This window comes from Mastigoproctus giganteus, chromosome 9 (genome assembly GCF_048544385.1).
Source record: "Mastigoproctus giganteus isolate SK-2022 chromosome 9, ASM4854438v1, whole genome shotgun sequence".
NCBI classification, from domain to species: domain Eukaryota; kingdom Metazoa; phylum Arthropoda; class Arachnida; order Uropygi; family Thelyphonidae; genus Mastigoproctus; species Mastigoproctus giganteus.
In genome coordinates, this window is record NC_143583.1 from 8749035 (window position 1) to 8766582 (window position 17548).

The 17548-nt window shown below is 36.9% G+C and overlaps 1 protein-coding gene across 1 annotated transcript in view; it reads right to left on the bottom strand.

Moving 5' to 3' along the window:
* Window positions 1–4287: 4287 nt before the first annotated feature.
* Window positions 4288–17548, bottom strand: part of LOC150080046 (uncharacterized) — a 525991-nt gene continuing 512730 nt past the window's right edge. The window contains exons 4-5 of the mRNA XM_090381794.1: window positions 6990–7094; window positions 4288–5043 (exon numbers count right to left, since the gene is read on the bottom strand). Coding sequence (XP_090237920.1) covers window positions 4964–5043; window positions 6990–7094 — 185 coding nt within the window. The 3' untranslated portion in view covers window positions 4288–4963. The remainder of the gene's footprint in view (window positions 5044–6989; window positions 7095–17548) is intronic.

A 17548-nucleotide genomic window follows, 5' to 3' on the forward strand; every position in this document is an offset into this window, starting at 1 on the left:
GTCTGGTTTATGTAGCATTGTGCTTTGTTCTGTTGTGTCTCTGGCCGCTTGGCCGCAGAGCCCCTAGTGGGACACCCACGTTGCCCGCCACCACCACTGGGAGTTGAGCCAGGCTGCTCATCATACTCTGACTGGCCTTTGCCAGGGTTGCCTTAGTTTCCTCACATAGGCCAAGTTAAAAAAAAAAAAAGAAAAGAAAAGAAAAAGAAACATATAACGGGGGGGGGTACAGGTAAGAAGGGACAGAAAGAGGGGAAAGGAGGGCGGACTGAAAGTTGAGGAAAAGTCTGCTCTTTTTGAGGCGAAAATAGGGATGTGGGAGTGGGAAGTTTCAGGGAACAGGAGTCCCTGCATGATCACCAGAGGCCAGTGGACTCTATATCCCGCACTTAGAGAGTGCCAATAATCCCGCACTTGTACCCTTTTGGGTTGGAGTCTAAATCTCGCACTCTGGAGAACTCTTAAGTGCGGGATTTAGGAACTATAGTGGTACCTAGACTTCCATCTATCTCCACCTGAAAAACTCAATTTACGCAGAACTTCTGCAAAACGAGCCTGTATGGAAGAGGCCTCTGCGCCACCGGGGAGCAGCCAGTACCCGGACATTCAACCTCCGATGGCTGTCCTGGAAGCCAGCAAAAAAAAAAAAAATAAATAAATAATAATATATATATATATATATATATATATACATATAGGTCCCATCTATAAAGTGCGTGTGTTTTCTGGTCGATTTGCCTGCTTTCTCTACGAAAAACCCAGAATATACTCGCATGAGCAATGATTCAGCCGCAGAGTGAAAAAAGCCCATAAAAGTTCTCCTTGTTGGCAGGATTAGAATCCGGGCTTTTCTATTCTATGTGAGGACGATGGTGATTATAATCAGTGCTTCCCTCGAGACCAGTGCCATGGGGGCTCTGTCATATTAGGGGCGCCCAAGAACTAAAATATATGCCCATAAATTGCGGTCGAGTTGCGTATTTCACTTGACCAAAAACCCGACTTTCCGAAGGGATGGGGGAGAACCTTGCCATCCATGCCTAAGACCGACTAGTTTAGCAAAATTTGTCACGACATTGATGGTATTCGAGCTTGGGCCTTTGATTATAACCACTCTGTGTTTATTATAGCCACTGTCTTTGGTTAAAATTTATAAACATAATTTACTTTTTTATAATTATAACCACTGTGCTGCGATTATATCCACAGACCACCGCGCAGGCACAGTACCATGGAAAAGACAGGCGTCACCAAAGCCCACACGTGATACATGATCGTAAGTGTTTGTGCAATGAGAGCATTTCTAAGTCCACATTGTATCGACACTGACTGTCTAGGTTTTCAATCAATAGCTACTGTGGTATAGAACAAAAACAAGTAAAAGTACCGTCAGTGGGAGATACACCATGGCCACAGACGTGTGACCCATTATATATGAAAAAAAATCGCACAACACCATTGGAAACAATCGCCAAACAATCTGCGAAGTAAACTGGAACAATGCATCCCAGAATGGATTTAAAGGTTCTCGAGCAGGAGTGGACTAATATTACCAAAGGAAACCTGTGTAAGCCTAGCAGAATCCATGCCACTTAGGAATGCCGGTTTCATTTCCCCTAAAAGTGGATCTCTGTTTTATTTAGTCCGCATTATAATATAATAGTAGTGTAGTGCATAAGCTATTCGAAATCGGGGGTACAGGTATGTAAATAGGAAATTCTCCTGAGTTCACTGGCAGATAATAGTCCATGTGCAATAGTAATTAGTGACAGAAAAATATTCTGTGACTTTTTGCGGTATACGACTGGTGGGGATGTCGAAATAAAGAACGTAAATCTGAGGCAAACAGTTCGAGACGCAAGTCTGTGATAGGAGTAAAAGCTAGCAACAGGATATAGAATTCAAAGTGCATTTCATAATTAAAATTTTCATCAAAGAAGAATAATAATCGGAATGGAATTATACTGGGTTTTTATTATGTTATTATTTTTATGTTGTATTCTGAGCTGTCTTGATTTTAAGTTTGAGCCAAGTAATAATACTTGTATAAAATTCGAAGGTTTTCTTTTGGATATATTCAATATAGAAGTGCACAGACTTCAGCACTCCGAATAAAACTGCAGCCAAGTTTTGCAGAGGGATGTCCTGGTTTCCTCGAGGATTATTTGACGAATAACTTGCAAAATCCGATTCCGATTTTGCGCATCAATCTCATCATTGCAATACATGCAAGCGATTATGCTCCCCCCCCCCTTATATAACTGTACATAATAATTGTAGGGTATTCGCGTTAACCGGAAATTTGAATGGGGGAGCTTTGTCTCGCTTATTTTAAGGTTTGGGCTATTTGTCATAATCAGGGCGATATTTTTAAATTTTATGTCAAAATTGGACTAAGTGTTTGGATTTTATCGTTTCTGAATTTAAATATTTTGTCCACTCAGCTGTCTTTGTTTTTTTTTTTTTTTTTTCAATGAGAAGATTGTTCCCAATTAACGGTTTCGTTTAAAAACGCCATCCAATGTAAAATCCGATTTTATTTGAGAAAATGAAACATAACAACACATTTGGGTTCCTTACGTGGTCGGTCGCTGTTCGGTACTTTTCATTTTAAAAGGGTAGATATGTAGCGTCTCCTCATGCTTAAAACTATCGTGTTATTCTTTCCCTCAAATAAGCTTGACTTACGTTCATTCCAGAAGGAACGATGACCTTTTTTAAAATAAATCGAGGAAGGGGAACAATTTTCCCGTTCAGTAAAAAAAATCAACTGATTAGGCAAATCCTACGTTTAAAACTCGTAAATTCTAAACGGCAATACGTAGTCCAATTCTAACATCAAATTAAAACATTTCAGATCAAATATGATAAAAATCTCTAGAAGAAAAATCACATAAACATAAAAACAAACGAGGTAACCCCGATATCTCCACTATTCGTTCAGGTTTTCTTATGACTCGTGCAGCATTTTTATCAATACTATATGAATAAGTTTTCATATAAGCTCAGTTTTATGATAAAGTATTTACCAAATTTATATTATTTTAATAATTATTAAAATTAAATAAATAATTATAATATTATAATTTTTGCGTTTGCTAAAACTATAATATCATATACTGTGCACATTTCGGTAAATAAAATATTAACGGAAACTTATCTTCAAGTGTATGCAAAGACTAGTTGACACCATCGTTGGACCGTTAGTGGTCTGCTCTTTGGTCGTGAATATTTGGACGTCGCTGGACGTTGAGGAGAATTCTATCGTGGAGTGTAGTATCGGTCACAGGTCCTGAACTCATTAAAAATGAAGTCTGGCTGAACTTTTTAACGTAACTGGTTTTCCTTAGTTTATGGTAGCATCACACTCCCATTGGTAATTTGCGTCCTTTCTGAATACATGTTTTTCAATTTTTTTGTTAAATATGCAGTAGATCTTATGTATTAGTGGGGGTTATTAAAATGTAATTCTTCATTTCAGTAGATTCGTCATCGCATTTATTAGCAAAGTTGCGACAAAAGAGCTGCGTTTCCCAACCTCCCAGATTCCGGTTAGTTCTCTAAATAAAGCAAGCCCCTTTTTTTGAAGAAGGTTTTATTAATTCAATTTTCAAGCAACACTTGATTTAATACACCACACACGATTGCTTGTACAATCATTCAGTCCTATCGTGTGAACTTCCTTTTTAATCAACGTTACAGAAATAAAATCTTCGATCGAAGAAATGTCTATGATATTACAAAGATGGCAGTAGACAGCTGAAATGGTGTTCGCTCTCTGCCCTTAACATGTATTCTATTTAATCTACCCCAGCATTGCGCATCTTCTCTGACACATTCAGTATTTGTTCACATCAGAAAATAGGCATTTTTTTTTTTAGAAAATAAGTCTAATATGTAGAAGGGATTACAAACAGAGAATGCTAGCAAATTATATTCGTCTATGAGAATGGGATTACATCGAAATTCAGTAGGAATCCACACTGTGTACAATGTTAATATGAAAAAAAAAATAATAATAAATTTGAATGTAACAGTGCTCAAATTTCTGTAATCTTCAGTAAAGAAGATATCCCAATTGAGTCTTATAAACTTTGTAAATAATTTCGAAATTAGTGCAGACTAGAAACATGACTTAGATTAATAGTTAAGAAAACAAGATACTCACTTTCTCAGATAAGAAACACAAATATACAAAGAAACATAAAGAATATCATAAAATTACACAAAAATTGTGGATAACTGTAGATGATAAAATAAGATGATTCATAAGTACTCGTATGGATCTTTTATTTTTATTCATGTTATTTGGCATACTTGAAAAGCGGGTGATTGTCAGGACTATGCTGAAGACTAAAATTAATCGAATATTAAGCAGTGTGTACATTTACAGTTTGGGAAGTGAAAACTAATCATGCAAAACCATAACGATTTTAATATCAGCTTGCAACTGTAGTTTTGTGTCTGAGCTATTCACATGGCTAGGACAAAATTACATACTTAAACATATCTGCATGTTTTATACAACTGTACAATAAAACTGGCCACACTGGCTTATATTTCCTAGTTGGTATATATTTTTGGTATTTTTTTTACAAAAGCATAAGTTTTATGAGTTTATCTCTCAATATTTGAAGCGTTGGTGAACAAGATATGATATAATCGACAGAAAAGCAGTCAGCATGTCTCGAGATAAAACTGCAAACACATACACACGCAAACATATCTATATGAATGTCTGTTGTCAACAGTGTCTTTGTTCACCGAAAATAACTGTAGCTCTTTGAATAAATTTTGGTGGGAAAAGTTGACTAGAGAGAGAGATAGAGTTAGAGAAGAGATGGCTGAAGTCTATAGTTGGAAAGAGTCGATATGTAGTGATCAAAATCTACTTCGCCAATCACAATGTCGGTTTTGTCTATCTCTTTCTTCACTGGTCGACACAGTTCTACTCTTTGTTCTTTCACTCTCTCTCTTCGGCATTTTCCGCTTGAGTCTTCTTGAAGTGGAGATACACTGAATTCCCAAAAGTCTTCATCATAACTATAAGAAACAGTGGAAAAATGTCAAATTGAATTCTTTATCTACTAGATCATTAATCTTTGTTTAACTATTCTTTATTCTTCAGATTATTCAATTAAATAAAGCCTAATATATGCATTGCTGTGAAGGTATTAATTATAAGTTGGAACAAGGACATCATGTGGGCTGCCGTCTTAAAGATTAAAATAAAATAATAAAACTGCAAGGTTGTACCACGTGAAAAAAGATTAATTTTCATTGATCATTTTAATTAAAGTTAATCAGCTTCAATACATAATCTTAAGGCCCTCGTGGGTAGCACAGTTAGTAGAATCGCCGTCCTATGCAGAACCGGTAGAAAAGGCCCGAATTCACGTCCCGTCGATGATGTGAGGGATTTTTATGGGTTTTTTTTCACAACGTGGCTCAGTTAGTCGGTCTCAGTCGAGGGTGACATGGTTGTTTCTCCAGGAAACTCGAGTTTTTCGTCAAGCAAAGAGAAAATCGACTACAAAACAAACGCAAAACAATCTCCGGTTTTTCATCCAGAAAACAGGCAAACCGACTACAGAACACACTCCATTAATGCATACGGCTCAATATGTGCTAAGTCGCTGATGTGCAAACAAGAATATGTATAGAGAATGTTTCTTTAAAAAAATTCTTAATCTCTTTTACGTGGTATAGGCGTGCGTTTTTATTATTATTATCTTATTATAAATAAAATTTTATTAAATTTTTATTATCTTATAACTAGTCAATTTTCAGGATCCACCCTGAAGAGTGACCATTTATACAAGTAGAGTCTCAGGAAGTGGTTTTGGATCCCATCCTATTTCTAATTTTCATAAATGCCACTGACGAAATTATCCAAGTGTCGCTGTTAAATTTTTTTGATGATTTGCAGGTGAGAGCTTCAATCAGACTAGAATTTTTAGAATTAAGAGCGGCTGTGAAATTCTGCGGAATGTTTTATTATAATATAGCTAAAAAGTATTAAAATACTTCAAATGTATTAATAGAATTAACATATAAACTGATCGCATAAATATAAAATACTTCAAATGTATTAATATAATTAATAACATATAAACTGATAAATATTTCATTAATTTTATATTATAATATATACAGTACTCGATAAATCATTAAACTATGCCATTCTACAATTCTATATTAAACCAAAATATTTGTCAGTATATTTGTATATTGTTTGCATATTAAAATCAGGCTATTCCCATTATTTTTCCTTATACTGCATTGAAACTCACTGTGCTGTGAGATTCAATGCCTGTTCACGTACTCAAAGAAATAAATTTAGTTTAGTTTTAAATATATAATGACAATCATACGCAATTAAGTACGCTGGCGGTATTTCGATGTACTTTTAGAAAGTGGCTACTTCCTCCGAAGCAGTTCTATAGGCCTAATGGTGTTTATACGATCTTCATGATACCGCTTACCACAGTGGTGTATTGATCGCATAATTTGATAACATGGCACGAGTGAATTCAATAGCGTATTTCATCCATCTTTCTGCTTACTTGTATGCAAGAGAAACGATGAAATCTCTATAACAAATTACTCTGAAAACTAATGCGAGTCAGGCTAACCGTTATTAACGGAAAAATAAGGCAAAGCGCACTGTCTACATTATATGTCCGCTCGGAGTGGAATCCACTGAATGGATCGAACTGCAAACCCATTTCCCCACGAGGAATGTGTGCTGTTGTGGCGTTGGAATTGATGGTTTTTAGAAACGTACCAGAGAGCCAGAGAGGCATTCGAAATCAAGAATCGAAAACATGCATAAGAAAGAGCAAAAGGAGATTAGGTGGGTATTAAGTAAAGATGTTATTGACCTCCGCTGGAGAAAAGGGCTTTAAATTTAATCCCAGGAAACCTTCCGCTAAAGTATGCTTATTCTTTGGGTATCCAAATAAAGTGGAAAAATATAAACATCTTACCGTAATGCAACACACAGGGAGAAGTCATCAGTATCAGGGCCATCAGCGAAGCTTCTTGGGATATCTTCGGACAGCCATTCAAGTAATACGGATGCTGACCAATATCTACATCAAAGATAAAACGAGAAAAAAATGTCAGTAACGAATTTACGCTTTACACGACTACCATCGATCGACTGGGGAAAGCTCCTCCATAAATATTTATCAGAGCAGAGCGTTAGGTGTAATGATTGGAAAGCATGCATGATTCATGAGACGAATAATATCTGCCATTCATAAGAAGCCTTAAGAAAATGATCAATTATAGGCGGCAAGTCAGTACGAGCGTTAATGTAATGGCTCCAGGCTATAATCAAGGTGTCGGCACACCCGACAGTAAAATGACTTTTCATTGTGAGATGCAAATACCTGTTTAACTCGTTATTTGAGGATGCACACAGGACAACCGACATCATATGACGGAAGGAATCCACGATCATGTAAGACTAATGGAAGCGTTCTTAAACCAGCCCCATTTACCCCTCCCTCAAGTCAATTCTATAGAACGGCAGTGTTTTTCATAGGCAAAAATCCTCCAATATAGCGCTGGTGGTCATGAATCTTGGATCTCAACCCGACTATAACACAAGATTACTGAATGTTGGGAGAACTCAATTAGAATATGAATGTGACAGTTGCTTACCATATTATACTTCCAAAATTTAAATTTCAGTTTAGCTAAAACAAGATCTAAAACGTCAGTGTATTAATAATAAATATTCCACATGCGTCTGTCTTCAGAATGTTGCCATAAAGGCTTTGCTACGATAACAAATATGCCTGATGATTTTTGACTGATTCTGATTTAATTTTTAATCATCCGTTAGTTCATTTAGATCTATTACTTATGAAGGTACAAGGTACCATGAATACTTGCTTGGAGGGGATTCGCAGACAAATAGATTAACAGCAGCTGCAGGCAGAGGTGGAAATGATTCTTTCTCTGCTTCTATTGGAATGAGCAGCAGCCCGGAAAGGCAGTTGCTGGGTATTTCAGGAACTGCTGGGAATCATCATGGAACAAATAAATACATGGGCTGTCTTATAGCAACTAAGAGTAAGAACAGGTACATGTATACTTGCATGCACACCAATGTTAGGAGTATAGTAAATAAATTTGATGAATTTGAAGTGCTGGTTAAGACGTCCAAGGCGGATATCGTTGGGACATCAGAGACGTGGTGACACTCAGACATAAGGGATGCAGAATTTAGATTTTGGGGAGTACAATGTCAGGATAGGAAGGGAGGATGTGTTATGCTGTTAGTTAAGAAACACATAAAATCTAAGGAAGTGCATCCAGTTGACACAGTTTGGTGTGACATAAGCACTGGGAAAGCAAAAATAATCAGTGTCTTAAATGGAGGACTGTAACTTCCCAGATATAGATTGGAAGGTGTGGGTTGGTAATTTGCACACTAGCACGGCTTTTGTGGATTTATTGGATGACTGTTTTCTACAGCAGCATGTTAGAAAGGCAAAAACAGGGAGTAACATCCTTGATCTGATTATCAGCAGTGATTATTCATGCATTAAGAATTTACAGATAAAGCAGATAAAGGAACCACTACGGGGCAGTGATCACAGTGTACTGATGTGGGATTTACTTAAAGATCCATGGGGGATAAAGGGAAGGGTTTTTGCTTTCGTGAAGCGACTACCGTGGTCTCAGAGATTTTTTTTATACAGTGGGAGGGACCAACTGATGATGTTACCAACAGCAAATTCTAAATGGGAAGTATTCAAGGAAGTAATTTTGGAAGCTACTAGGCTTTTTGTTCCAACTAAGAAATACTGCTCTAGGTATAGGCCTAAATGGATGTCAGATAAACTAATAGGCCTGACGTAGCCCAGTGGTCAGGAGCGAGAGTGCATAGCACGCGTTCCTTGAGTGGACCGGGGCTCAAGCCCGTGACTACTAAATACGATAAATATTTGTATTGACGATTTATTGTAAACTCTACTGACTTGGTTGTCGTGTCGGCGTATAAACAGAAAATTTATTTAATGGGACTCATCGCAGAGAAGAAAATGCATGGGATGCACATCAATTGTCAGGCAACATAGAAGCCTATGGTAGATACAATAATGGAGCCACTGGTTAAAGAGGCGATACAGGATCACCTAGACAACACAGCAGTAATAGCTCAGACCAGACACAACATGGGTTTGTTAAGGGGAAGTCTTTTCTGACCAATTTGATTGGATATTATGATGTGGTCACAATGGAACTAGATGTGAAAAAATAATTTTGATATCATTAACTTGGATTTCAGGAAAGCTTTTGATACTGTTGCACATGGAAGACTGCTGTACAAATTGGAGCAGTATGGCATTAAGGGCAAGTTGCTATAATGTATAAAAGGATAGTTGAGTAGGAGAAGACAGAGAGTGGTAATCAATGTGTACTGTTCTATGTGGTCTAATGTTATTAGTGGTGTCCCTCAGGGTTGGGTGTTGGGCTCATTGTTGTTTTGTATATTTATCTTTTTTAATGGATATATCGACAAATAAGTGGTTCTCTATGAGCATGTTCAGCTCTTATATTCTTCGTTAAATGATAAACTAAAAACTATAAAACTATAAATCGGAACCATTGCAATACACCTCTCTGTTTTTGTGTTGAAGCCCAGAGTTGGAGCTATGTTTTATATGACGCTCCACAATATTTGGACATAGTGGCATAGTGTTTTGTGAAAGGCGCCACCTGTGGTTTCCCACATCTGCACCCAGCAGGACAGAATTCGAAACTGCTGTGGGAACAATTTTTCCTGGTAAAGAGACTCACCTTATTGAAACTCCCTGTAATCTAAATGCGCTGAATGGGTTCGCCAATCAGGTGAAATTTTCGCCAAAAGGCGAAAATTTCTGCTGATACGAATGGCTTTGGATAGGTCCAGAGTGTTGTAAAATTTGACTGCATAACTAATAATTTTTATTAAGAATAATAATCTATAGTACAAATACTTTATGAAGACAGTGCATAAGAGTTCAGCAAAGGGAAGTGTTATTAAGTTCTATTTTTTTTCTCTCTTTCATTTTTTCCCTTTTTTTCCTTTTTTTTTTAATTCTCTTTTCTTTTCTTTTTTTTCAATTCCCCTTTTTTCTTTTTTTTTAATTCCCCTTTCTTTTCTTTTTTTCCTCTTTCTTTTTTTTTTTTTTCCTTCCCCCCACCTCTGGAGTGGACTCCCAGAGGTATGTTATTTTTTCTCATAAACTGAGATCCTAAGCGTCCTACCTACTGGAACTGGCCCACCTTCCTGTGGCGTGGAGGAGTACTCAGGAGCAGCAATCAACAAAACACGCGCTAACTACACAACCCTTACATTACTACATGTCTGGCCCATTTTTACAATCTGTAAAATTACAGTGATACGAGTGTGGCTTTGAACTAACGTTCTAGGAGTCACCCTTAACAATAACACATCTCCTTTCCGGGCTTTGTTCAGTTTCTCAATGGCCTACTTCGGGTAGTGTTAGAGGCTCTTGGTCATCATTATCCTAGTCGATCTTATAATCTAAACCACCTCAGTATTGGTCCAATATATAATCTCGAAGGAGTTTTGTTAAAACTGGGCCTTCGTAAATGTTTGCGACCCTGATCATGGTCCCATAATTGAGCTTTGCTTTCACAGGTCTCTGATCGTATTTCTTAGTCAGACGGCCTTTGCTCCGCTTGTGTTCTCGATGTGGAACCTACATGGTCCTCAGATATTTGTAGATCTCTCTTCTCATGCCTTCAATCTCTTTACCGGTCTGTAGCTCGTAGTTTAGCCGACTGTATTTCACTCATCCAATCCATGGGTCTTGCATTTGTCTAGGCCAAATTGCATACTGATGTAACTCTTCGGTGATTCGAAGTAGCTACTGGAGTTGATTCTCTGTTGCTGGATAGAGTTTGATATCGTCCAAGTACACCAACTGAGAGAGGGAATACAGATTCTTCCTCCCTTCTTTTAGGGTATATCCGTACTTGCTGTTGTTGAGCATGGTGAACAGTGGGTTGGTGCTAGACACAAGCACAGTGGGCTCAGGGTATCTCCCTGGAAGACTCCTCATCTGATGGGAATCAGTCTGGTCGCGATTTTTTGACCTTATTTGTGGTCCTCCATTTCGCTACTGTTTCGTGAAGTGTGTCAGAGTCAAGGTGACTTTGTAGATCTTCAGCGTCTCTATCAGCTAGCTAGGCTTTTTAGATCTTCAGCGTTTCTATCAGCTAGCTCTGCTTTGTAGATCTTCAGCGTTTCTATCAGCTAGCTATGCGGCTCGGAATCGAAGGCTTTGCGTAATCAGTGTAGGTCATGTACAGGATGCGATTCTCCTTGAGGCTTGTTCCATAAATGCCGCGTCAACGTTTAACTGCTCATTGCGTCCTTTGCTGAGTATCCTGCATCATTCCTACAGGAAATCTGGCAGGAGGATGCTCCTTTTTTATGATAAACTGATCATCATATTTATCTTGTTCGGTCCAACATCGGAAATGTTGCAGTGCTATATCTGTATGAATTGGTAAATGATCTTGAATGCGTCTCTCCTACAGCTGTTCTCTTTGTAAAAACTGTAGGGCTCTATGGAAAGCACCGAGAGACTAATTGTGTTGGATGTGAACATGTTTATGAGACAGACTAAATTGTTAGTCTGTCTCATAAAAAGACAGCATATTGTACAAGACTCCCTTTCTTGTACAATATGATGTCTTCACAGTTGGGTTGAATCATGCCGAAATATGGGGGGAGAGATTTAGACCACCTTGTATGCTGTGTCAATAGTCACCTGCCTTAGTTTTTCAGTGAGGCAATGTCATATCTCATTAGCTACCTGAGAATTATTAATAGAAAAAAATTTGTTTGGGCGATTTTAACTCGTTTTTCGAATTCGTTTTCTAACTAGAAAACACCTGCCAAAAGGAGAATGTCTGACTGGAACTTACTAACAGTAGACCTTAATTTAATCTCTTGGAGAGTGTGGAAGATTAGGTCAAGAGACTGACGTCGGTCATAAGTGAGAGGGTCTTTAGTCAGCCCTTTTTAGTCCCTAAACAGGGACTAAAAAAGTGAAATCTAAAAATAATTAAATTGGAGCAATTACGTTTCAGAGTGTTCGCCATCTGTGTGATTAATTCTATTCTTCAGTGTGGTCAGGTGATATTTAAACTCTATAAATCTGAATGGACAGGTTAGCCTTTTCAAACATAGTATATCAGGTACATTACGAAAGATAATACCCTCCCCCCCCAAATGATTTTTTTCTTATTGCTTTCTCGAAAATCCAAAGTGTACTTGGTCTGGCAGGACTCCAAATCTGGGACTTGGAAAAAAAAACCCTTCTTTTATTGGTCTCACAACCAATAATTTACATCAGAAAATTTCTGAATTAAGGTGGGGTGTTTTTTCTTTTTTTTTCAGTTTTCGGAACAACTTTAAGTTAATTTTAGATATATCTTGCCAATAAGAGGTGTTTAATCAATCAATTCAAATCGAGCATTTTTATTCGATTTGATTAGATTACATAAAGGTGCCTTAGTTTAGAAAACAATTTTAAGACGATAATTTATTACAGATAAATTCGTTAGTAGTAAAAATACGAACTCCTTGGTTCGATAAATGATTATTGGCGAACAACTCAAAAACACCTATCTGGGTGAGAAAAGGAAACAGTCATTTTAAGCTTTCAACAAGTGATTTTCTCAACTTTCTAAATCGAAATTATTTAAATCAATCAAAATTCATTTATTGCTATTGTTATGCATATACATAACAATAGCAATAGGCAAAAATTCAAATCTAACACACGGAAAACTTCCCGAAAGCTACATAACACTATATTCACCAGATGGAGTAAATCCCTTCCTTCCTCACACTCTATTTCAGAAAAAAAAACATGTTTACGACAAGTAATCTATGTAAATAATTTCATTCTCTACAAAATGCGATCCAACTCTTTAATCTACACGATGCTGTCCCCTGTCTCATGCAGGTCCTGCTACTGTCTTTACGTAGTTAAATGAGCAAGTTCCAAAGAAATATTGGTTCTACCAGAGATGTAATTAAGTTAAACGAATCAGTGCTACCAGAGCCATTAAGAATCCTCCCCCTCCCCAAACAGACCAGATACCTGCAACCGTGAAAGATATCGATAGATTTTTGAAGGCTCTTTAAATTACCCCAGCCAAGTACGGAGATGGTTAAACATTAAGAGCACCAGAATATATCCTAAGGGTAGGGTGGATAAAGTTAGAATAATTTCCGTCGACCGATTGATCTAGCTGGGGCCCGCACTTAATCACATTATCAGATGTGGGGCAGTAGCAAGAGTTCTCTGGGCATTAAAGGAGAGAAAGAAGGGCAGAATAGAAGACGATGCAATCTCCGATATAATTAACTTTCCAATTCCTTCAGAAGACGACAAAAATCACGCATGCGTACTTTTCAAGGATCCCAATCAAATTCAGGTAACAAAAACTTACGTCCATACATCGAGGCAGTAATTAAAAAAATACTCAAAAAACCAAACTTCAAAACACGAGAGACACCAATTTTCTGTAGAAATTACAAGCACACTTGAATTCTTTCTTTTCGCACACTCACTTTGTTTGAATATTTACAATCAACGAAAGGAACTTTGAATCATGCCATTGAGAGGGATAACGAAGCAGAAACGTTTTTTGAACTCTAATTTTAGCAAAAAATGAATCAAAACAAAGAGCGCAATCAGGGATAGCGATGCTCTCATTCTTAAAATCCTTTCGGTCGCTTTATGTATTAATAATTATGATGGTCAAAGTCCATAAAATTTAATCCAAGTATTTTCATAACGAATGTTAGTTTACAGAGTTAGAATTTTGAAACTAAGGGCAGGCATCAGTTCATCGAATCTTTAAATAAACCTTGCCCTGGATCAACTAACTCAACCACGGTATTATAAATTCCTACACCAAAACTAGTTGTTCTCCTCCAATATACTGTTAAACGTCAATTAAAAATAGCAAATAAAAGTAATGTTCCATTATTTTATTTGTAAACAACACGAGCGGTGGTTTTCTAATATTTAGGTAAGTGTATGCTTCTCAATATGACCGTACGATCATGCAGAGAAGCATTTTTTAAAATCGAAATAATCTGCCCGTTGGTTAACATCAGCTAATAGTTTAGCTTCCATTTTCAATATGACCAGCTGCAAGTTTTCAGATGAAATTGATGAAACAGTTCTCTAAGGAAACAATCGTCAAATACTTCAATTTTCTTCTTATATAGCGAGGACACATCCAGGAGACTTACTTTATAGTGTTCACGTTGGCCTAGTTCGATGCACGACGAAATGCCAATATTTATTTTACGATCGTTAGACGCGAGACTTATGAAAAATGTATACCCCCTAGTTACTTATTTATTTATCGGTTCTCCTCGTAGCTGATCCGTGACATTGCACACCCAGAGAGGAAATCGAACGGGATCATAAAGAATGATGGAGATCTACGAAGGCACTTTCCGATAAGTTTAGTTAATATTTAAGGCTTTCGTAGCATTCGATTAGTATTTAGAAGCTCAAAAACATATCGATGGGAGGGCTTCTTAGATCTATAGCCAAGTTTGTGCATAGTAAATGAAGACGTGGTTTTAATAAATATTCTCAAGATGAATTTAAGATTCAATACTTTAAACTTGCGACAGGTGGGGAATCGGTTGACTTTCAGCGAGCTACTGCAGTTTAGCTAAATCTACACTGATGATTTTCGAAAACATGTACTGTATGTATAATACATAACATCCGTTATGCTTGAAAGTAGACTAATATGAGCTCTATAAAGGCTAAAAGAAGTGCTCCTGGTATCTAAGTTATAATAAACTGAAAGTAGTCGAATATTGTTTCCTTGAAGAAATTTTAATCGACCACTGGAACCAGAAACTAAGAAGAATGGTTCCTTTAAGGACATTTAAGATATTAAATATTGAATCTCAAAGCTGCTTCTCTGTATCATACAAGGCTTTTATAAAGTCTTTTTCCCATTGTTATCATTTAATACCTCAAAAACTACAGGTTGTATCAATAAACGGTGTTTTGGATCAGCATATGCGAAATATTTTCAAATAATAGAAAAATTAGTTCGGAATTTCGCCGCAGAGCGGCGTAGAGTGTTTCATTTAGAAAAACAACAGAAAGGAAAATTTTTCATCAATCTTTACTGATTATCAATTTCCGCCTATCCAATATTGTTTTCTTATAAACAATCATAAAGGTAAAGTGTTCACCAGAGCTGCCTTCAAAATTTGCGATGGATCGTTCAATAATTCCAGACAGATTGAGTCCTTCACATCTTAAAGAGCTGAAAGGAAATCTCAGTAATTATTACTTCAGATATATTCTCTGATGGAGTTATGTTGGGATCTTGCAGGCCAAGGATGTAGAAAATGGAGACTGATATTTCGTTCTTCCATGAAGGTTTCTCGTAGGAGATGACAGATATTATTGTCAATATTAGTCGTAGCACCATCCTCAATAAAATTTATGCTTTCATGTAAAAAACGTTCGTAATCTCTGGGATAATTTTGTTCCTCAACAGGCTAATATATTGTACAACTTTAATTGTGCATATCTCAAATATGCTTTCGAATATTAATGTTTCAAGTAAAAGAAAAATGTTGTTTATTGTTTATTGTTTTGTTAAAGTTAATAAATTATATTGAAAACTCTTAGCCTCAGCTGCTTGTCGCTTAACACGCACACGCATCTAACATAACTACTTATGGGCTGTACGTTAAGAAAACAAAAGATATTTGTTAGCCTTCAGTTTCTGTAGCTTGTAATTTTCTGGAAGCACATTTGAAGGGAGGTCGTCCCAAAGAACAGAAGAGATAAATAATGAAAAGAAAAAGATTCTAGGTGTTTTTGAACACTGCACAGTCCGCTATCACAGTCAACTATCCGAAATGCATTTCGACTATCTGAGGAACACGTTCGAACTGGAATTCATGATTGTAATCCAGAAGAACAGTGTTTTGGAAATATCTACACAATATTCCACGATAGGAAGATAACGATTTTTACAGAATCAGGATCCTTTTAGAAGAAAAGTAACGGCGAGAACGTAAAAGAAAATCTTTGTTTTTTGATGAAAAGAAAATGACATTTATAATATGCTTCACACCAAAAAAGATCAAGTCAGGATTATCTACATTAAAAACATAATGTTGTTCAAAAATCTGAGTTATTAAAGATGAGGGCGGGAACAGTGCCCTCTTTTTGGAGAAATAACAAAAGACTGATAAAAATTGGTACTAACTGCACTCTTTGCATCATGATAAAATCACTTATTACTCAGTACTCAGCATAAATAAATAAATAAATATTCATTTATTGCAACTACAGCAAGCCCATCACAGCACTAGGCTAAGGGGGCATAAATTCAGTACAAAGAAGACAAATATATATATATATAAAAATACATAGGATATTCTGTATATACATTAACAACGAATATGAATTATAATGATCAAAAATATAAATTGCAGAACATCACATGTGGCTCTCGGATGTAGTTACTGGGTTGCAGGCAGGCAGGCAGGCAGGCAGCTGTTTGTATTTCTCATAATTTGTTTGGAAATGAGACTCCTGTAGGCTTCAGAGTTGAGCAACCTCTTACAATCAATGTTGTGATAATTTATGAGGTGAAGGAATGCATTGGGGAACATCCTGTCCATTTGTTTTAGTCTGGAGAGTTTGGATTTGAATTGCTGTTGGTTTCTTGAGTTTTCTCTGTTGTTGGGAGCTATTATGTTGGCTAGGTTTGGTGAATTGGTTGCAAAAGTAATTAACTTTGCAAGAAGCATGACTCCAGACTCGTTGATCATCTGTAGCAGAGGCTTTGTTTTTAAGTTTTTATAAAGCTGTTGCCTGGATATTGTACGGGGAAAACGAAGTTTATTGTTCAGCCCTCTAAGAACCCAATACTCTAGGGCAAGAAATCGGTAACTTGAGGAGCGCCAGACCAGATTTATTTAAGCCTTGCTCACTTGCAAACTGGATTAAACGCAAATATTCGTATAATTCTCCAAAGAGGCCTATGATGTGTAAGAAGAATCTCTAACTCAGTGTCCAATTTCTCAACTGCTTTTTAACTGGTTAAAATTTCCTAAACCTCTACCCTGTTTGCCATCTCTCCCTACGCATCGCAGAATTCTTTGGGGAATTATATTTACGTTTACCTGGCTTTTAACCGGTTTTCAAGTTATTGAGACTCTGGTAAATGTGCTGTAAAGCACTGCTGCATAATAAATGAATTTATTGTGGCGTCAAGAGTGTAAGTAACTAGTATCGAAGAAAAGACGTGGATCAAACTGGATTAGGATAAGAATGAGTTTTATAGAAGGACTGAAGTTAACTAAATTTTCTTTGCGCCATTGGCGGTCGACATTTGAGGTGTACGCATTCTGTGCTCGATATGTCACTTTTTCTGGATGAAACACCTGGCGTTTTGAGAGGAGGGGAGGATGTCGTCACTCCTCCCACCTCGAAGGAATTTA